The sequence below is a fragment of the Opisthocomus hoazin genome, chromosome 12 (assembly GCF_030867145.1).
Source record: "Opisthocomus hoazin isolate bOpiHoa1 chromosome 12, bOpiHoa1.hap1, whole genome shotgun sequence".
NCBI classification, from domain to species: Eukaryota; Metazoa; Chordata; class Aves; order Opisthocomiformes; family Opisthocomidae; genus Opisthocomus; species Opisthocomus hoazin.
Window position 1 is genome coordinate 6,049,512 of NC_134425.1, and position 21,149 is coordinate 6,070,660.

The 21,149-nt window shown below is 37.8% G+C and overlaps 3 protein-coding genes across 4 annotated transcripts in view; 2 read left to right on the forward strand and 1 right to left on the reverse strand.

Annotated features, from left to right (window-relative positions):
• Positions 1 to 5,622, forward strand: part of RHPN2 (rhophilin Rho GTPase binding protein 2) — a 29,827-nt gene extending 24,205 nt beyond the window's left edge. The window contains exons 11-15 of the mRNA XM_075433363.1: positions 7 to 201; positions 953 to 1,029; positions 1,823 to 1,969; positions 2,841 to 2,996; positions 4,271 to 5,622. Coding sequence (XP_075289478.1) covers positions 7 to 201; positions 953 to 1,029; positions 1,823 to 1,969; positions 2,841 to 2,996; positions 4,271 to 4,522 — 827 coding nt within the window. The 3' untranslated portion in view covers positions 4,523 to 5,622. The remainder of the gene's footprint in view (positions 1 to 6; positions 202 to 952; positions 1,030 to 1,822; positions 1,970 to 2,840; positions 2,997 to 4,270) is intronic.
• A 1,636-nt stretch (positions 5,623 to 7,258) lies between these two features.
• On the reverse strand, positions 7,259 to 10,802 carry FAAP24 (FA core complex associated protein 24). Of its 2 annotated transcripts, none has more exons than XM_075433365.1 (5): positions 10,625 to 10,802; positions 9,853 to 9,989; positions 9,064 to 9,203; positions 8,612 to 8,764; positions 7,259 to 7,981 (listed from the first exon to the last, which is right to left on the reverse strand). In XM_075433365.1, exons 2-5 carry the CDS (start codon positions 9,962 to 9,964, stop codon positions 7,739 to 7,741), a joined length of 648 nt encoding a protein of 215 aa, XP_075289480.1. In that variant the 5' UTR covers positions 9,965 to 9,989; positions 10,625 to 10,802; the 3' UTR covers positions 7,259 to 7,738. The 2 variants fall into 2 exon arrangements, with proteins under 2 accessions (XP_075289480.1, XP_075289479.1); XM_075433364.1 differs by having other exon boundaries at positions 10,563 to 10,802.
• Positions 10,803 to 11,000: 198 nt separating this feature from the next.
• The window catches only part of CEP89 (centrosomal protein 89), a 40,391-nt gene continuing 30,242 nt past the window's right edge, over positions 11,001 to 21,149 (forward strand). Inside the window, 9 exon segments of the mRNA XM_075434180.1 lie at positions 11,001 to 11,109; positions 12,746 to 12,852; positions 14,115 to 14,270; positions 14,895 to 15,096; positions 16,272 to 16,377; positions 17,359 to 17,387; positions 18,617 to 18,671; positions 19,943 to 20,353; positions 20,734 to 20,876. Of these exon segments, the coding sequence (XP_075290295.1) occupies positions 11,071 to 11,109; positions 12,746 to 12,852; positions 14,115 to 14,270; positions 14,895 to 15,096; positions 16,272 to 16,377; positions 17,359 to 17,387; positions 18,617 to 18,671; positions 19,943 to 20,353; positions 20,734 to 20,876 (1,248 nt within the window). The 5' untranslated portion in view covers positions 11,001 to 11,070.

A 21,149-nucleotide genomic window follows, 5' to 3' on the forward strand; every position in this document is an offset into this window, starting at 1 on the left:
TTTCAGGGAAAGCGCATTTACGCAAAGCCATTGTTTACCATGAAGAAGCTCTAAGAGTTTGTGGTCTGTGCAAAAAGCTTCGAAACATTGATGTTCTTCAGGAGGTTCTGACAGCTGCACATAAGCGCTCACTTCTTAAATATGCTCAGCAAGAGACAGAAGATGACTTTCTCAGTCTAATCCAGGCTCCGGACATCGTTTGTAAGTATACACAGCTAGAAATAAAGAGCATCTAACCATACATGTATATGCTTTCATGGGGATGTGCCTTTATTATATATACACACATATATAACATGCATGCATATATAAATAATGCACAAGTTATATACTGTACATTTGAGTTCAGATTCCTTATGTGTTTCCTCAATCACAGATAATTTTGTTACAGCTGCTTTACACTGTTTTTGTCTGGCCACGTACTATTCTGAGGTAGATAACAGTGGTTATTATTTAAATTCAGCTTTTTTTTGTGACTATCTTGTGAGCTAGAAAAAATGGGGAAACTTCAAAAGTTAAAATCATACAGGGAAAAACTAATAGCTGTTTCTTGTAGCGCAACTCTTATACTGGTCTAAATTGTTAACTCAATTTGACTGCTATTGGCTCTTTCTACCCTATTCGAGCTCATCCAACTCTTTCCCACTGCTTCCCAAGAGGAAAGAATGAGCGCTGGTTTTAAATATTTCTCAGAGAAAAATAAAGAGGAGAATAGCATAGTTTTGCTTGGATGGATTGCTTTAAGTTTTCTGTATTTATACTATGGGCTCTGAAGATATTTTTAAGGCAGTTCATGTATTTGTCTTAAAAATTTCAACAAAAGTGAGTTTTTCTACAGCCTGGTAGGAATTTAGAAGAAATTTCTACCTAGCTTGGAGTGCAAGAAAAATAAATTTGTATGTCTTTTAACTAATATTTGAGAGAAAAATTACCTTTTTTTTTCCTGTTTCAGCTAAAATGGAGCATAAAATAGAAACAATTGCCCCTCAGTTTTCCAAGGTGAAAGTTAAAGACTTGTTTCACAGGCTGGTATGTATCATGTTAATGTCAACCAACCTCTGTCATTTTGCTAGCAAGTATAAATTCAGTCGAACTTGAGGGAAGGGACACAAATATTTTAGCCTGAAAAAATCATCCTGTAGTAACTTTTTTTTTCCCCCAGAAGTTATTGGAGAGATCATTCCTAGCTTCAGAGGTAAAAGTCAGCTTGAGACTAGCCAAAAATAAAGGTGCGATTTGTATATGGCTGTACACAGCATTCATTCTTGATAACCTTCATAAAAGTCCTATGAAGTTTCCATGGATAATTGCATACAACTTAAAGGGAGGGAGAAACATGCAGTACTTGGAGGATGGGCATGCTGAATGTGTAATGTTGCATGGTATAAAGCCAGTCTTTCAGGTGGCTCTGTGTGTATCGGTGGGCAAAGGGAACTGGGAGTTGCGGTTAGGATCAGCATATGCAATGTTTCATGAATCAATTTATCTTCTCCAAAATGGAGCAATATAGGACCTTATGGCCTGCTGCAGCCAAAAGATTCTGCACACCTTAACAGAGATCTCAGAACAACTTGGCAATAGCTCTCATCCTATTCTCTTTGAAGTATCACCTGAACAGTCACGAAGTAGGGCTGAACACTTCAGGGGACATCTTAAACTTCTGGGATAAATCTCACTGTTCCATTTCAATGGAAATAACTGGACGTTAACCTGCATAAATCCTACATGAGATGAGTTTAAAGCATTATAACTTAAAAAAATAGAAATGTTTACTTATGAATGACAGTAAACCATAATGTGCCTGCTGCTATGTTACCTGCAGGGCCCACTGACAGTCTTCTCAGCCAAGCAGAGATGGACAGCTCCACGTACCATTCGTATCTACCATAAAGCAGGAGAGCTAGGATTCAGTCTTAAAGGAGGTTCGCCAGTACAGATTTATTGTCTCGATCCAGTTTGTTCTGCAGCAGTAAGTACATTGGTGCAATATTAACAATTTATTGCCAGACTCTAGCATTACAATCATTTAAATGTAACTTTCGCTTGTTCATACTGGCGTATTACTGAGTTCTACCCTACATCAGTATAGTCAGTTCATATAATCTGAACACATGTTCAGTGCTATATGCATATTAGAAGTCAGACTACCCATATCCCTGATAGCACATTAAACTAGAGTTGATTTCTTCCTCTGTTCACCCTTAATAGATAAAAAGTCCCAAAAGAATAATAGCAAATGTCATTCCCGAACTAATTTGGGAAGTTAGAAGAGATAAAGGCTTTAGACAGTAGCAACAACAATAAGGGTGAGGATCAGAAAGGGAAGGCAAGGTAGCATGTGCCCAAGGAAAAAAGAGGAAAGAACATATTACTAGCTTCTAATATGGTGTTCTTTTGGTGGGGGCACAAAGGGATAAAGCAGCATGCAGTGATGAGCACAGCTTAGTTATAGGAAAGGCAGAAGCAACCACAGAAGTACAAATAAAAATACTGAAGAAATAGAATTAAAACACAGAGAAAATATGTCATGGGGGATGATAGGGTAGCAAAAACCAGGTTTCATTTACTTCAGGAGAAAAGTGAAAAGGACGTAAAAAGAGCCAACATTTGAGTATGCTAGAATCACATCTATCAATGGTAACTCAGATAGAAACATGCAACTTTTCTCAAATACACAAATTACCTATGTTATGTATACTTTTTTGTTCCACGTGTCTGGATAGACAAAGGTTCTATAGCATCTAAGAGGGAAATGCCTTTAGGGCAGATACTGTATGATAACAAAAATGTTTTATGCATCTTTAATTCCAGAGAATAACCTGTGCAAAATTTTTTGACAGTCGTTGGGCCTAAAAGAAGGTGACTACATTGTTTCAGTTGGCGGTGCAGATTGCAAGTGGCTTGGAGTGAATGAGGTGCTGGAAAAATTCAAAAGCATGGGAGAGCAGCCCATTGAGATTGAGGTTATCAGTTGCCAGGATACAGCGACATCTATGGTATGTAATGAGACAAATGTGTTTTGCAGATTGGATATGTGAGAGTTTTGTTGCTTTCCTGGCTTCAGTCCCCAAAGAGAGTTTACTTTCATGTAGTCAGATATCCCACTCCGCTGGTGAATATATAAAGCATTCAAGTTATGTGTTCAATTTTAAGCAGTCTGTTTAAATCAGCATGACTTAGCAAGCTGAACTACAGTCTGTGTGCATAAGAATGGTTGGGTGGTGGGTTTTTTGTAGCGGAGCTACTTAAATTAATTGCATTATAAATTCCAGTGTGTATTTTATTTTCCCCTCACTTGTCACAGAGGATGAAAATGTTACCCTGTTCAGCACTAAAAAAGCCACAATGAAACAATAATGGAACGAAATAGAACATCCAAGACCATATGCTTATTTTCTATGCACTGTTAACATAAGTCATCTGTGACTTTTGTATTAAGATCACGGATTAATCTATGTATTCTTCATTTTAGTAGACTGTCTAGTCAGCTACTAAGCTGCTGTAGAAGCTTTAGACTAAGGCAAAATGCTCACAAGATTAAAAAATGTTAAGCTCTAAAACACTTACTTATAGTATGAGAGAACCTGCAGTTCCGCTAAATCCACTGCTTCATGCTTCTAACATTCCCTGGCAAGCTTAGGCGCTGAAGATTTGTTGCCTTAGAAGTGATGAAGGTGCTTTTACTGCTGTTGGGTTTTCTTGTTTTGTTTAAGAAGTTGGTTTTTCCTTACCGAATATAAGGAATTGCACACCTGCCATTTCCAAGCTGCTACTGGAAACAAAAGGCTATAACATAATCAAATTGCTTCAGGGCACAGCTAAAACTAGACAGAGAAGGCTGTGCCTCTCAGGTGTCCCACAAGAATGTCCTACAGTAGCTCTTGTTGTCATAGTTGCAATCCGTATGGAACCTGGCCAAAGACAGCAAAAAGACTCCCCTTCAGAGATCTGTGTAAGAACTACATACTTAAGCTAGTGTATATATTGTATAGTTATATTAGAAGCCAGTAAATGCTAACTACAACACAACCCATTGAAAAGATTCACAAGTCCCTTTACGCTTTGCATAGTACACGCTTGAGTCTAGACGGGCAAAATACCAGAATCACAGCACTCTGAAAGGCCTTGTGTTCAGTTAGTATGACATTAGCGCAGAAAACTTGCTGTAGTTTGCCTTGGAAAACTATTTGCGCAGTCACCTTTTGTTATCTTCAAAATTTTGACCCATTTTGGGTGACTGATTCTTATAATGCTTCTCCTTTTCCTACAGCACAGTAAGAGTGCAACTTACTCTGTGGGAATGCAGAAGACATACTCCTTAATCTGTTTGGCCATGGAAGAGGGTAAGACTGATCACACCAAGAAAGCCCCACTGAAACTGCCTTTTCTAAGTTGGGGAACTAAAAATAGACAGAAAGCTGCAAGCACCCTCTGCCTTCCTGCAGCTGTGGCTGGAAGTTCTCAGATTAAGAAGAAGCTTTCTCCCTTCACACTTCTGAGTACGGAAAGTTCATTGTACTGAATCTTTCAGAAGGATCTGTTAACATGACATTTTTCTTTAAAATGTGTATAAAAATATTGATCAATTTTATCTTTATATATACATGTGTATAAATTCAGACAAATGCCCTTGTCTTCATTTACTGTGTAGTGAACCACTATGAAGGTCAGAGGCTGGCAAAAACTCTAAAACTTAAGTATTTGAAGGTTAGAATGAAGTAGTTTGGGAGGTATGCAATAGCAGGATGTAGATGATAAAATTGCTTACATGAGGACAGGAGTCCTTTGGAATTTCAAAATACAGCATCCTAATTTTTTTTATAGCTATGATAGATGGGAGTTATTTATTACAAACTTGATGCTGCATGCAAAACAATAGGGGTCACATTAAAAGATGATTTTGCTGTAAAAGTTTAGAGTCAATAATAAATCATTTAACACTATTTTAAAGAATTATCTTAAACCACAGGCAAGAGAAGAGTGTTATTCAGAGAAACTAGCCTTGTGCCAAGGGGCAGTGTCACGTAGTTGTGTTTTTTATACATAGACATTCTCTTTCTGAGAGTACTAGATGTATTCTACTGAACAGTTAATTTAATTCTGGAAGAGAATTAAAAGGCTTAAAGTCAGATCTTTTGAACTACAGAAACCTGACATATTCCAGTATAATGATCCAAGAGTACATAAGTTGAGGTGATGCTTTAAAATATGAGAAATGCTTGTGAGTAAGTGGCAGAATATTGAATTACTGTCACTGCCAGTTAAAAAAACCAAATAGATATAAAATCCTCTTCCTCACCTTGGAACAATTCATGACCAAGTATTGGCTATATATATTAACAGAAACATAACTGTGAGCGTTTGAGATTCTTCTATTTTCTGAAACTGAAATTAATTGAAAATTGCTAACACTGTAGTGTTAGTTAACATTGCCATCTACAGAGTAGATATGTGCTGTTTGATACTCAAAACTTTAAAGTTTATACCCAGATGCAAACTTTCCCCTTAAGTTGTCTTTTAGTTTCTTATGTAATAGGTGTAAATATGTTGATGACATTTATTTAAAAATAAATAAAAAATTTCTTAAGAGTTTATATTGTATAACTTAGGAACTTATAAATTATAGTCTGAAATTTGCTTCCTTATAAAGAATGTTACATATTTCTAGAGTTTGCCTATAAAGGTTACCTAAAAAAGTTGTAAATTACTTGTGACTTGCCTATCCTTAGTAGTTGTTTTTTATGTGTATTTGTTTTGCACTTCCTTTTACACACACAAGCAGCAACAGTGATACACTGCCCTACACTATTCCATACCGAAGATACTTACTTTGCTGAAGATCTCATTAGCTGGATAGTAATTTCAGCCATACATGGAAAGTCACGTGCATCACCTGTCCAGTTCTTCATTTCTCTTAGCCCACTATGATAGCCTTCCTACAAATATCTTCCCCCTTAGCTGCGTGATTAACTAACTGCCTTTTCTTTCCCATCATCACACTCACTAGTCCTTGGGGAAAGCTTGGGCTGGGGGTCTTTTTTATTTAACCACCCCATGCCCCCAGGTCAAAACTGGGGCTGCCTAAGTGCTATACAAATAAACAGTATTTTCAGTCAGCTAACTAAAGATTCATTCTACACTGAGTGGTAGCCAACAGCTAAATTAAGGCAAATATTAATTTCACAGCAACTTATGTTGTTGCTCACACCACAGAAATATTTGAAACAAGTTTCTGTCCACAGGGATGTATAGGGCTACTATAAAGCTCTAAAAATAAAGGTTTGTGATCGATTAGTGGTTCAGCCTGTAACTCCATTAGTACTAACTGTTACTGCTTTAATTGAACTTTATTTAATGCACTGAGCAGATAGCTATTTGAAGTAGTAAAAAGGTGTTTGCCTTGCAACATCAATAACCACATACCTTTAGATGTGAAATCCAGTCTCCATAGCAAAGTGACAAAGTCAGAGAGGGAATAAGATTGAAACAGATTTCGATGTGGTATATTGTTTTGTAGTTCTGGAAATCTTGATGTTTATTATTCAGTAAATTAAATATTCATACCCAAATTATGAGTGTAAGGAATCAGGACATGGTTTAGCATGCAGGGTGGTGTTGGGTTGACAATTGGACTTGATGATCTTAGATGCCTCTTCCACCCTTTATGATTCTATAAATATAAATAACAGGTCTATCTGCTATCCACACTAACTGGTAGATGAGATTGGTTACAAAGGTGCCAAGGTTCTGTTGCTCACTTCTCTTCAGTTTACTGAAGGGAGTTGAAAATCCTGCTCAGCTGCCTTCCTGCTGTGACCCAAAACCCAAGTAGTATGAAAGAAACTTTTCACATACCTCCTTAATGAGTACATAAGACAAAATTAAATTTTACTCTTACTGAACAGAGTAAGAAAATAATTTAAAATAAAACCCAAGATGTCAGGAAAACCAATCCTCCTCTTTACAAATAACTTTTGAGAAGATTAATACTGGAAGACCAGGATGAATTTTGATCAAAGCTTCCCATATTACTTTCTTTGTAGTGTATATTACAGTATAATTGATATTATAATGAATATATTATTATTGATAATGTCAAAATATATTGTAATTTATTATTACTCTCCTAACCTATATTCAAACGCGCAACATGAATTAACCAAGACTTTGGATATCAGACACATGGGAATAAATTTGATAACACCCTGTGAACTGAAAAAGGAACCAGAGAAATTAATTATTGTAACGTCAAAGATGTATTCCAGTAGGACTTTCCAAAGGAACTCTAAAAAATTATAAATCAGAGTTACTCCTATAAAGCATTGTATGCTAACTTTTTTAAAGCCCTGTAACTAACATTTCCAGTCATCAAGAAGATAATACCACCCACGCATTAACAAGGTGTTTATTTCCAGAAGACATAAGTAAGCAAGCAAATGGCTTTTCCATTTTATTCCTGTGGATGCTGAAAAAGACAGCTTTCTCTCAGTTGTTTGTACAAGATAGATGCAAAACACTTTACGGTCCTCTTACCAAGGCAATTTTCACAGCTCAATCTACAGCTGTAAAAAAGCAGCAGCAGAGTAATATCTAGTCAATTAGTCAACACCCTTCAGATGTTACCAGGATTATAGAAATTACCATAATATGCGATTATTAAAACCAAAATTTTATAATTATTGGAAAGAAAGAAACAAACAGAAGTCTTTGTTTTCCAAAACAGCGCTACCGATGCATGTCAGGAACATAAAAATGCGTAAATTTGTTGTGCTACCGTTTGTCCAACTACTAGCTCAAGCTCTTTGACAGATGCATTACAAAGCTGGTGGATACTTCCAAACTGTTGCAGTAAAAGCAGAGCTTTTGTTTTCCCAACTCCTGGAATTTGTTGCACTGTTCGAAACATGGATGGCTCTGCCAGCTGAGAACACTGTTTACGAAGAAAGGGGTTACTGTTGTGATCCTTACTTTGTTCACGGACCTGAAGCAAAACAAAACCGTGACACTGAGTGCCCTCTGCCGGAGCTCTGCTTTTGATTTTTAAAATAGTTTCTTCCGTCTCAAAATATTTCAGTGCAATCACTAGGAAGTTTCAAAAACAAGCTCCCTCCTCAAGCGTGCGCCCTTATTAATGGTTTTGATGCAGATCCACAGTCTCACTAGGAAACCAACAGTTTCTTAATACCAACCATGAATCAAAACAGTGATTTTTGTCATCTTTATGATGCAATTGGAGAAAGGATAAAGGAAAAGAGAAGCAATGTCCCAGCCCAACACAAAGAAAACCTCAAGTCAGTTTTGACAGAGAACTTACATGAGGATTGCCTAATGCTATCCAGCAGCACCTCAGTGCAAGATCACTTTAAAAAAATCCAGTATCATATTCTTCAACTTTTTTTCTTTGTTCCCAAACATGCCCTCTTTCCACTGACCTACACTGCCATATTACTGTTGCAGGGTATTTATTCCTTATGTTCAAACAACAAAATATGTTGCATTCCTTTAAGAACCCAGGTATTCTTTCTGAACTGAGTGGTGGTTGTGGGAAACAGGTAATTCTCCTCATGTCCCATATTTTAATAAATCTTTGTCCACTAACATAGAAACTTACTAGCTGAGTGATAAGTTGAGAAGCTTCTCCTTGATTTGCCACAGGAAGCAACACCATTCCAAGTTCTAGCACAACAAGCTTTTGTACTGCTAAGAAGTATTGATCACTTATTTGGGTTTTCTCTACAATTACAATTCCCCCAAGACTGCTGGCCTGTATTGAAAGGAAGAAAGAAAAGACTGTGTTAATGACAAGCTGATGCAATGCAACACAGAGAAAACTTCTGTCAAGTGTGAGATGCCTGAAAGCAAATCAGAGGAAGAATAGACGTTGCAGCAACAGTTACTGAAGCTTAATACAGCATTATTACACATAATTTTTCAGTCTTCAGGTGGAAATTATCACAAAAGTTTAGCTCCACTAGAATTTAAAAATAACACAAGAAGAATGTTTTCAGAAGCATGGAATAAACAAATACCAACTGAAAACTTTTCTCTTTATGTAGTACTTACATTTCTAAACCGAACCAATCTTCGTTTGAATTCATCCCCTGCAACCAAATCTGCTTCAGAAATATATAAAATGCAAGTTCTGTTTGAAAGATGAAAATCCACAAGTCCCAAGCCATCTTCAAAGATTAGTCTAATTTTCCCTTAAAGTGAGATTGTCAAAAGAAAAGAATACAGTAGTTAAAAAATATACTAATAATTACTTCACAGCACAACCTTCCTAATGTGTCAATAATCCTAGTGACTTAACAACAAAACTCCATATTCTTTAAAAGCTGTTCTTCTCTTTAAGCAAAACTAGTATAAGCAGTCCACAGTACTGTGTGATGTCTTTAGTAATGCCAATTACTAGCACTTCCAAACTACAGGTTTATATAGCTTCTCAGTAAACTCTGGACTTCAACAAAAACATCTCATGGTATTCTGAAAGGATCATCTTAATTTAGTTTTCTGTGCCATCAGATGATACCACAGTCCCAGTATCCATGTAAATTCAAGAGATTTCAGTGGAGATGCATATTCACAATAGCCCCACTGCTGTGATTCCCAAGAAGCAGATACTTCTGCTTCTGCTCTACAGTGCTCAGCAACTATGCAAATATAATAAAACCGACTACATAGATACATGATAGACAAACAGGAATTTTCAGCCTGTTAACACAGGCTGTACTAGAAATATGGGACCAGTCAGGCACAGAGTAAAGCATATTCCAGACAGTTTAACAATACTAGATGACAAAGGGGAACACTTTGCCTGAATTGTTTTTCTTCTTCCAATCTGTTTGTCCTTACCTTGTAGCCCTTGGGTTATCTCTGACCCTCTCCACTTCTCATTTCCAATCACATGTCCGTAAGGGACAACTATAGATCCTGTCGTCACAGGAAAGTTTGCTTTCGTTGTCATCAGACCTCCTTTAAATCTTTACACCCTAGAAAGGAATGTGGAAGAGATATTAACACATTTTATAAACCTGTTCCAAACTTAATTTTATAATTAAAATTTGTAAGATGCAATACTTTTCCAGAGCCACAAGCTCCTCCCCAAAGCTACCTTGCAGTTATGGTTAACATATCAAAATCGGTAAGCAACTCTGTTTACTTGAATACAGGCTGTCAGCTTGCAAATTCCACTCCCAACTTTGCCAGCCAATCTGAACAACACCCAAGGTAAGACATACAGGTGGTAAAAAAACCACACCGCCTTTTCTATGCCTTTATCCTCCCTTGCTGGAAGAAAGTCTGCTTCGATTACAAAGCTGACTCCAGAGGTATCTCCAGCCCTCAGACGACATAAGTCTCCAGACAGATTGTTAGCAGGTAGTTGCAGCAAGAGATTATTTTCAGGTTTGCCAGCTTTACGCGGTATTCTGACTTTAGGGGGAAATGGGAGTCTTTAAGGCTAAGGCACGATTTAAGGAGAAGAGCCAAAGACGAGCCGGTACCGCCGCAAACACCACCACCTCGAGCCACACCCTGCAGCCCGGCCCAGAGCAAGTCCTCACCGGGGCCCGCTCTGAGAGGAGCAGGGGACGGCCCCAAGGGCGGCCGCCCGCCCGCCGCTGACCTGTCCAGAGGCGGCTGAGCTCCGTCCCGGACGCCCCAACCTCTCGGGGCCGCAGCCTCTCCTCCGGAGGCCGCGCAGGACGCCGGGCAGCCCCGCCGGGAAGAAGGCCCCGCCAGCCCCTCAGGAGAGGCGTCGCCTCACAACTCCCAGGTGAACAGCCCGCCTCAGAGCGCGCGCGCTTGGCTGACAGCGGCGGCCGCAAATAGGAAGCGGCAGCTCTGCTGCCCGTAAGCGAATGAGGAGGCGGGATGGGGCGGGCCTCGCCGCTGGTAGGTTGCTAAGGGCGGAGGAGGGGTGAGTAAGGCGCGTGCTGATTACGGGACCGCGGACCCGCAGCGAATCCGTTGCGCCGTTGTTACCAAGCGCGTCGCGACGGAGGAAGCGTGCGAGGCGGGAAGAAAGTAGTCGGGAGGCGGTGGCCGAGACCCGTCGCCTATCTGGTCCCGATGGCGTTTTTTTTCAGGAGAGGTCGGAAGGGCTCGATCGTGAGTATCGCCCGGTCCAGGGCGGGCCTCCGTCCCCGTGAAGCAGGGCCAGCGGCGGAGGGGGGGGGCCGTGCCCGGGCGGGACGAGCGGAGGCGCGCAGGGAAGGCGGTGACGCGCTGCGGTTGGGGCGGGCGGTCGCCGAGCAGTTTGACTGAAGTGAAAAGCGGGGGGAGGAAAAAAAAAATCCTAAGCAAAGAAAAAAGAAAAGGAAGTGTCCGGACGGAGCCCGGGCGCTGGGGTGTTGGTGCTCTCCTTCCCCTCAGTCCCGGGCCTTTCTCCAGAAACAGCCGGCCGAGGCGTTCCCGGCGGCCTGCCCAACCCGGGAGGCCTCTGGGTGGAAGTGCAGCTCGCTCGTTTCCAACGCCTGCTGAGGTGATCGTCGGTTCACTGCTATAAAGTGAACTGATAAGAGTTAAGAGCGAAAGCTTAGAGCAGCCAAGCGTTGTAGGCTTGTCAGCAATGGTGGGGTTTTTAACGTACTTGAAGCAATTGAAGTTTTTTTTATTATTAGAATGAAAATAAAGTATTGATCCTTTGCTGTTGTCTTACTGTGGGATTACTCAGCTGTATTCCCTGGTAATTGTAGTAAGACATCTACAGTCAACAGCCTTTACTAAACAAAATGGTGCATGCCGGACAGACTTCCAGAGTTAGGGAGCAGTGCATTTGCAAGATAGACCAAGTTAAAAGGCAGTCTTTGCAATGCACCGTTTCGTTATTTGATGTGGCTTTGTGTAAAGACAAATATTTCCTAGTTCATCTGTTCATTATCCCATTGGAGAGGACAATTAAAAAAAAAACAACCTCTGTAGCAGAAATAGCAGAAACTTAGCCTGTTCTACTCCATAAAAAAATTACATCTCTGAAGGTGATGGGCTTTATTATGGCATAGTGTTTTCTGATACCTAGAGAGAGGGCACAAATTCAAACACAGAAAATTCAACTTAATAATCATAAAAAAAAAAAAAAAATACTGTGAGGGTGGTCCAACACTGGAACAGGTTGCCTAGGGAGGTTGTGGAGTCTCCGCCCTTGGAGATACTCAACACTTGACTGAACAGGATTCTGAGCAACCCTCTCTAGCTGACTGTGCTTTGAGTAGGGACTTGGACTAGACGATCTCCACCCTCAACCATTATGTGATTCCATTCAAAGTACTTCTTGTAGGGAACTCTGGTCCCAGTTTTTCTGAGCTGGTATTTAATGTTATCCTTTTAAAAAAAAGAAATGTTGCATTTGCTGATAAAAATGTATTAGTATTTTATTTTATTCAGGTTGAACCTTTGACTGCAAGACTTGTTTAGCGATAAGCTTTTTCAATCTCATACTGCTGTGACGGAGGATTACTTCTGACTGACAGATTCTTTCTACAAGAAAGGGATTAATATTGTTGCTCTGAAGCAGGGTTCAATTATTTTGTAAATTACATTTCTAACCTTCATTAGCAGCTGTTCATACATGTTAAAAAGTTAAACTTGGAACCATTTTAAGTCTTTTGTTTACATTAATTGCATGTAATTGTTCTTCCTTTTGATATTATTTTGTATTGTTAGTTTTTGTGCATGTTCAGTTCTGTGTTTTTTTCATTGTGGTCCTTAAACTCATTGTCAACTAATTTTATTTTAAATTGTTTAGAAACATATAGCTCATGGCCTGGTCCCTGCTGCTACCATAGCTCCTAAACCTGCAGTTCCCCGCACCCCTCCCCCTCGTAGTCCAAACCCTTCTCCAGAAAGGCCCAGGTAGGTTTTGAGTTTGGGTTTTGTTTTGGTTTTTTGCTTCATCAGCTACAATAGCACACTAGAAAAGCATGACTAGAAGAATTGCATGTCCTTGCTGCAGTGTTTACATATAACTTTTCATAAATAGAATATATTTTTGATTTGGGCAGTTCCCTTCTTTGAACTTTAAAGGTACCTGTTTTTCTCTCACTCCTAAGGATGCTAAATAACTAGGACAATGACCATTATTAATACGTAACTTGTTACAAATCTGAGTCAGTTAAAGACAAACAGACTATTTAAAGTTAGGGCCATTTTTAATTTAGCTGCCACAGTAGAGTGTAGGACTGTAGCAGTGCTAGTACTGTGAGTCAGGAAATTTTAATCCATTAGAAAAGCATCAATTAGATGTTAGTAACATGCCATTTTATTGCATATTAAAAAAAGTGGGGACTTAACTGGCATGTAAAATCACGCTGGATTGGATTTGAAGTAGCTATAAAGCCAAGTTATGTAAAGGGATAATACAAATTTATTTTTCTTTTAATTTGTAGTTTTTACAGTTTTACGTTTTCTCTGTTTAGTTCAATTCTGGTTGTTTTCTGTGGTCTTAGAAAGACATTCCTGCTTAATCCTAGTTCATGTCTTCATCCTTTTTGACCTCCAGTTGTTGTCGTTCCTGTTACAGTCCTCAGCATTTCTCTCTTATTAATCTTTATTCCTACTTGTTTTTTCCTCTTCATCTTACCCTTCTCTATAGTCCCCAGCATCCCACAAATAGGGACTTCTATGTGCTTATGCTTGCCCTAGTTTGCAGTGTGCCAGCATTTATTAACAACTTCCAAGTCGTCAGTAAAAGGTTCAGAGTAGGGAATAAGGGAAACTAGGAGTCAAAATAGCAGAACGTGGAACACTTTCTCAGCACAACCCCAGGTATATTGTTATGGCTAAAATGAATGCTAAGTACTGTAAACTACTGATATCAATTTTGTGAATGTAACTTGGTATATTCCATGATTTTCATGCATGTGATTTGGGAAAACTGATAGGTATTGTACTTTACTCTTAGATAGCTGTGTTACAATAGCTTGCCCAGTTTTGTGCTTTATTTTGGGAGTTAATAGTTTAGAACCAGTCCCTTAGAAGTTTCAGTGATGTTTATGCTTGCTAACTGTGAACATTTTGCTTTGCTTAAATAGTGAAGGCATTTTGCAATGGGGAAAAATGTGGAGCACAGAGAAGAAATCAGTATTGTTTCGTTGCTTTATTCTGTTTTCTTCCAGATCTGCTCTAGCAGCAGGTATACTTGCAGCAACCCTAACAGGGCGCACTGTTGCTATTCCTCAGCCTCGGCAGCGATCACTTTCTGAAAGTGATTCCACCTATGTGGAACAAGAATGCTTTGAACCGTATGCAACAGTCACAGAGCTCAGAATGGGGTAGTGTATACTTTCTGGTTTGATATCTTGTATTAGAGATAGAATCTGTAATTATACGATTTTACAAAAGAGTTATAGCAAACTAATTCACCTCCTGGTGTTAGTCACTTACTTTTTTCTCACCACATCATAAATTGGGTCTGAAGTATCTACAGTGCTCATTCTACTTCTCATAAAGTGATGTCACGCGTACAATCTTCAGAGAGGGAGATTTGGATTGCACAGCAGTCACAAGTTAAAACATGTATTATTTCTGCCAAATGATGATCAATTACACAAACAGTTTATCACTGAGGAATCATCTGAATTACATGTCAGATATTTCCTTTGTGCTGAATAATTATTTCAGACTCTTCTTTTGGTAGAATTAGCAACCTTCTATCTCTAATCTGGCATTTTCTTTAAGATAGAGAAGAAAGTGTAGCTCCAGTGTTAATTGTCTATTTTAAAGCATACACATAGGCTGGATTCCTTGTTTGCAGCTAACAGAAGCTTAGATGTCTGTGCCAGCTGTTTGGAGTTGTTGTGTATAGTCTAAGACTGATGGCTCTACTTTACTAGTGTTAATTTTTTCAGAAGAGTAAGCAACACTGAAACAGCCTTTAAACTGCTTTCTACTTGCAGACCCAACTGGAAACTTGATGGTAGTGACAGATCTGCTGTACAGTCCCTGGAAATATCAGGCAGTTATTGTGAGGATGAGGACGTAGATACCTATCCTTCAGATGCTGGTAAAGAGGCAGAGTCCAGCTGTCAGAGTGATGAGAAAAGGGGAGAAAGCTTAAGCACCAATGCTATTTATGCTGTTCCCTGCAAAAATAAAAAGGTAGGATTTGAAAATGCATTAATTCCTTTACCGTGTTTTAATATATTCATGCAAATATTAAATATTTCTAGGGATTTTCAGTCTCTTCTTACTTTTTAGACATTTATTTGGTTTTTATTATTCCATATGCTTCTTTTCGTGGTTCATTTACTCCTACACGAGTCAGGTTTGTTTGTTGATCCTCACAGATTCCGCATCTCTGATTACTAGGAGCCTTTCCTTATTAGGAAAACACTGGTATTCTGTATAATTATTGTGCATAATTTAGTCTTGTAAAATGTCCAATATTTTATGTTGAACATGATACTTATGTAGCAGATTATTTGTTAAAAGCACTAGGAACTTTAGTTTTACAAATGGTGAAAGCTTAGGTATTGATTCAGTATTGTGCTAATGAGCAGAGACCTATACAGAGACAACGAGATTCAGAATCAAACAAAATAAATTACCTTATTGTCTTGAAGACCGGTGGATTTTTCTGTGTTATGGGTTTGGATTGTCTTAACCAGCGATCAGCAGGGTAATACTCTTAAAGTACATTTAAAGTTCACTTTGTATCCTTGTCCAAAATGATACAAACATTTTATAAACAGGAAGAAGCAACTGAGTAGTAAAGAGGCAATGAAATGCTATGTATGTGAAAAAAATCAGAAGACGCCCCTAGGTGAAGAGATAGTCATCAGTTAGGGGAGAGGAGGGGAAAAAAAAAAGGGAGTAAGTGGAATACGTGAGACACTGGTATGCAGTCAACAAGGGGAAAAACAGCAGAGAGAATGTTAAAAATTTTTCATTAATCCCTTAGTGCTGTGATATAGTAGATAAATGATTGATCTTTTATTAAGAGTGAGTTTAGATACAACACAGAACAAGCAAATATAGGGTAATTTGACAGACTTTTGTGACTGAATGAGGTGACAGGCAATATTAGCCCTGCGAACTAAATGACTGTCATAGTTTCCTACCTCCTGTTGATCATTGTAAGGTTTAGATTTTATTTACATGGAGCCCTAAAACAGAAAAAAATATGTCTTATCGTTTATTATCTTAAAATATTGGAGTAAATTCCGAATGTGACTGGGACATTAGTACACTAAAGGTTTCATACAGACAGCAAGATGTGGGCTATTTTAGCAGTGTTACCATGATTTAGATAGGCTTGTCTTATTTTTACACAGGAAGAGTTTCCACCATCTCCTAGTACTAATGCTGACAAGAAAGAGGCGCCTTCTCATGAAACTGAGTTTCAGGTGCTGGTGGATGAGTCAAATGTGCAAATAGAAGGTAAATAAACTTAATTTAGTCAAAATGCCGTACCTTTTGATAGCATAGGGGAAAATAATTTTTTAATAAAATAAATTTAATACTATATGATAACAATACATTCTTTTTTTTTTTTAAAGGGCAATGGAAGAAATGCTACTAAATATTTGCCTATTTCTACTAGTTACAGAATATACAGAAAAAAATACGGCAAAAGAGCAAGCTCAATCTACCTGCATAGGATTTTTATTGTATAATTATCTTGTCCATTATTTTAAAATCAGGAAAAACAGGAAATCAGAATTTGTTCCAGAGCTGTGAAATGCAGTTTTTACAGAGGATGGCAGCACTCTAGTAGCATTTGGATAGGAAAGAGAAAGCAGAACTGAGTCCAATTTGAAAAATCTTTGTCTTTCTGTTTTATTCATATTGGATCTCAGTGTTGTTTCAATATTATTTCAGTGGAGTTATTTGAAAAGCTTTGTAGAGAACAATATCCAGAAAGAACAGGTTGCTTTGATAAAACTGTTGGGGAAGTGGATGCATTAAACTGAAAAGAATATGATACATAAACTGTTTCTAATTCCTCTTGTACATAGTAAGTGCTGCGGATCTTGGAAGCTGTCAGATTTGCAGTTGCCTTGTTCAGAGATGCAACAGGATTCAAGCCCAGTAAAATAAATTAAAATATTTAATTTGTCCTTTAGTCAAATTCTAAAAGAATAGTGGAAGACAACAATACAACTTAATTTCTTCCATAGTTGCATCTATGTGGTGTGACGTAAAGTAAGGTCTCACATCAGTATCCCAATACACCATGAAGAGATAATGGAAAGTTAGTGATCTAATCTGTGGTTTTGGGAGGACTTTCTTCCATTTATTTGCAGTATACAATACGTGTACTTACATATCCATATGAACCTGGACTTACAAATGTAAGTTTATGGGCTTACAAATGTTTTTTGTTTTTAATTGACTGAACGATCTGTTTTTCTTTAACAGAAGACCAAAATCTTGGCTTGAATTTAAAGGTAAGACTGATATGAAGGTTAATTTGTGATGCATTTTTGAAAAAAGGATGTTAAAAACAACTGATAGTTTACAGTCACTTAAAACGAATTTATTGCCACTAGGGAATCTTTCTTTTGGAGTACAAGAATGGCTAATCATTCCTTTTGAGAAATACCACTATATATGTAAATAGGCCATACGGGGGGGGAAGTGTGTGTTCATTGTAGTTTTGGGGTTTTTTGTTGTGTGTGTGGTCTTTTGTTTTTTTAATATATCTTCTGTTGTTCCTCATGCAAAAGAAGGAAACTGAGGGCGGGAGCAAGAGATAGCCTAGTGGTAATTATAAAATTCGGAGTCTGGCTTCACCAGATTTTTATCTAGTTTTCCAGCTGTGCCCATCTGAATGCTTTCATAAGCTTGAAAAAGAATACCCAGAAGTTTAGTTTCTTGGATCAACTTGCTGGAATATTATTTACAAAAATAGTCAGTTTTTCCATTGTTAACATCACTTCTTCTCTTCAAGTTCTTGACCACATATATTTTCTTTTGAAATTGTTCTTGAGTTTTGACTCATTTAGTCATTGGTGTCTTGGTATGTTAAATTACATGGTATCATATCCTCACAGAACTTCACTGCTGTTTCATAAAAACGTTGAGAAAGTTTGTATATCAATCATGTTCACCTGAAGTAAATACATTAGTATAAATTCATCTTGTAGTTCTTTCCTGATGAAAGAACCTTCTGAAAATGTAAAAATAGGTACTTTTTTAACCATCAAAGGGAGAACAAAAACAAACAACAAAGTTGAAGAACATTTTACATTTTAATTTATTTGCTGATTCCCAGTTAGGTACTGATATTTCATATCACAGTTCACTATTCTAAAGTCATATTTTATACAAACAAACAAGTGGGAGCAACATCCATCCTGTCTGGTCAAGAAGCTTTATGTTTATGTAACTTCTATGTCAGCCATAAAATTGTTTTGAGAACTATACATCTCTTGACAACTGAGTTTCAAGTGTCCACACGTGACTGATGGCAGTGATAAGTGACAAAATGATGTCAAGATGGGTAAATGACAAGTCATATATTGTTAGTAGTGAATCCAACCTTAAATTTTGTTGATATAAAAGAAACTGCTTCAAAAGTTCTGTTTCTTAAGTTCTCCAACAGTGATGCTGTTCAGAGTACTTCAGAAAGGATAACTGCTAAAGCGTATTATTTCATTTCTTATTTCTCTGCTAGGAAGAAAAATCTTTAGCTGAAAATCAGATACGTGTAAAGCCTCCGCCATCCCCAGGTACTTGTGATTTTTCTATGACTTTACTACAAATACTTACTTTAAAAATATGCATATCTATATAAAAATACATTTTCCTTTTTGTATTCTGTAAGCCTAATTCATGGAGGGGGGGAAAGTTATTTCTTCTGTACAGGAGATGACAAAGTGCTGAGTGTTCTGTGAATATGTGTAAAAACAATAGTTCCAGGCTTTGTGTGTTAGGTGTTTTAGACTTATTATTTTCTAATCTGAGTGACTTTAGAAGTCTTAAGTAAATGATTGTGAAATGATGTAATGAAATTAAAGTCACACTGGAACTCTCCAATCCCTTAAGTTTCGACTACACTAGAGGGTGTCACCATTATAAAGTATCCCATTGCAACTGACGTGATAAACATACCGTGATAGGAGGTACATGGTCTACCTTCAGCTAGTGCCTTATTTGTATGTTACTGGATCCGTGTAACGATTCCAGGCACAGCACCTCTGAACTTTGTGTATCACATGAACGGGATATGGCCTATTGTGAGTTCACGGGGTTTTGTGTATTTTATGTACTTTTGTGCTGTCAAAGTATCTTATGCCTTCTCACGGAAAGTTAACAGTGACCATAAACACATGAAGCTATCATATGTCATCAATAACACAGATAGCTCTGTGTTTCAAAACCAGTTCTTGGGTTTCATATATATCCCATACTAAGGAACTGTTGTGTACTAAGATGTATGTGAATTTGAAAGTGTGATCTGTTATTGCTGATGCAACAATATATCCACGTTTTGCAGATGATCTAAAATTTTACTTTTGTATGGACTATTAATTAAGTAACTTCTATTCAGTAACATTATTGAAGCCTGTGCAGTGGGAAGGAGGGTAAAGCTTTCATTACACAGGTGATTAAGATAAGAAGCGGGCAAGAGGACTGAGTAGTCCATGCAGGGCGCATACGCTTTGCTTACTGCAGTGGATATTTCTGTCTCGCCTCTCTAGTCACCCATGCTAGGGAAAGGGAGATCTGCTGACACTTTCTTTGCCCTTTAAAGAAGGAATGTTTTCAATGTCTGAGAGAAAAGGTGGGAACTTGCAGCCGCTCCACTATATAGCTCTCTTTCCAAATCCGCTTTTTTAATTCTCTCTGGCTTTATCTTCTGTGAGCCATGAGCTGATTTATATCTTATAAAGTATCACTCGTACATAATGCTAATATTAGAAAGAAATGGATTATAATTTGCTGAAACTTGTATTGAAGTCTGAATACCATTTAAATGCATTGTACTGTGGCATTACAGATGTGTCTATTCGGTCAAGGCAAGCATGGCAAAATATGACTAAAGAAAAATTCAGAGCACTAAAACAAGAAAACTGGTCTCTGAACAAGGCGTACCAGGATATGGTCCAACAATTTGAGGGAACAAAACAGCAAATGGAAGAACAGCAATTAAAGCTGAAAAGACTAGAACAAGAAAACAGAACACTTAAAGAAGCTGCAGAAAAGTCCAGACTAGAACAAGAAAACAGAACACTTAAAGAAGCTGCAGAAAAGTCCAGACTAGAACAAGAAAACAGAACACTTAAAGAAGCTGCAGAAAAGTCCAGACTAGAACAAGAAAACAGAACACTTAAAGAAGCTGCAGAAAAGTCCAGACTAGAACAAGAAAACAGAACACTTAAAGAAGCTGCAGAAAAGTCCCATAGAGAAGGTGGGAGAAACATATAAGCTATTCTGTAGTTACCTTGTTTGATTTTTCTAATTTCTTACAATCTATTCCTGCAGTAGTAGGTGTCCACTCATTGATTTGAGCAAGTATCTATGCAGAAGTAGTTTTCGAACAGTATTTTCTACATTTGTAGAAATTTTGTCAAGGAATACTTACGTGATCATGATAAAAAATTAATTGGTTGTTTGAAATTTAATGGGGTTTTGTTAGTAATTTTCGTCATGGGATTACTCCTTTACAGTGTTTTGAGAGTTCTCTTATTCTAGCTTATTGAGGTTTTTGTTTTCCTTACAATTAACAAATGATGGTGAACATTTCTTGAATTTTGATTGAACTTTGTTGTTGGATATTTGTTTTAATAGAGGAGGCTACAGAATTACTTATTCTCAGACAACAAGCACAAGAACTGGTAGATGAAAATGATGCTTTGAAAATGATGGTCCATCGTTTAAATGTAGAATTAAGTCGCTATCAAACTAAATTCAGGCCATTGTCTCAAGAAGAGGTGAGAATCTTGGTTATAAAGGCAGTTTTGTACTGAAATGTCCCATTGTCCTTTCATTCATCTGCGAGTTTTTAAGACTATTTTCTCCAAATTTGCCCCAAAGCCTACAAATGCATAGGCTTTCTCTGAAATTTAAGATAAGCATTTATCGTTAAGTCTAATTTTAAGAAGTTAGACTTTCTCCTACATTAGTAAGATACTGAACTTCCAGTTTTGTTGACTTTGTGTGCTACATATGCAACACATGTAATTAGAAATATCAGCTTGTTTGGG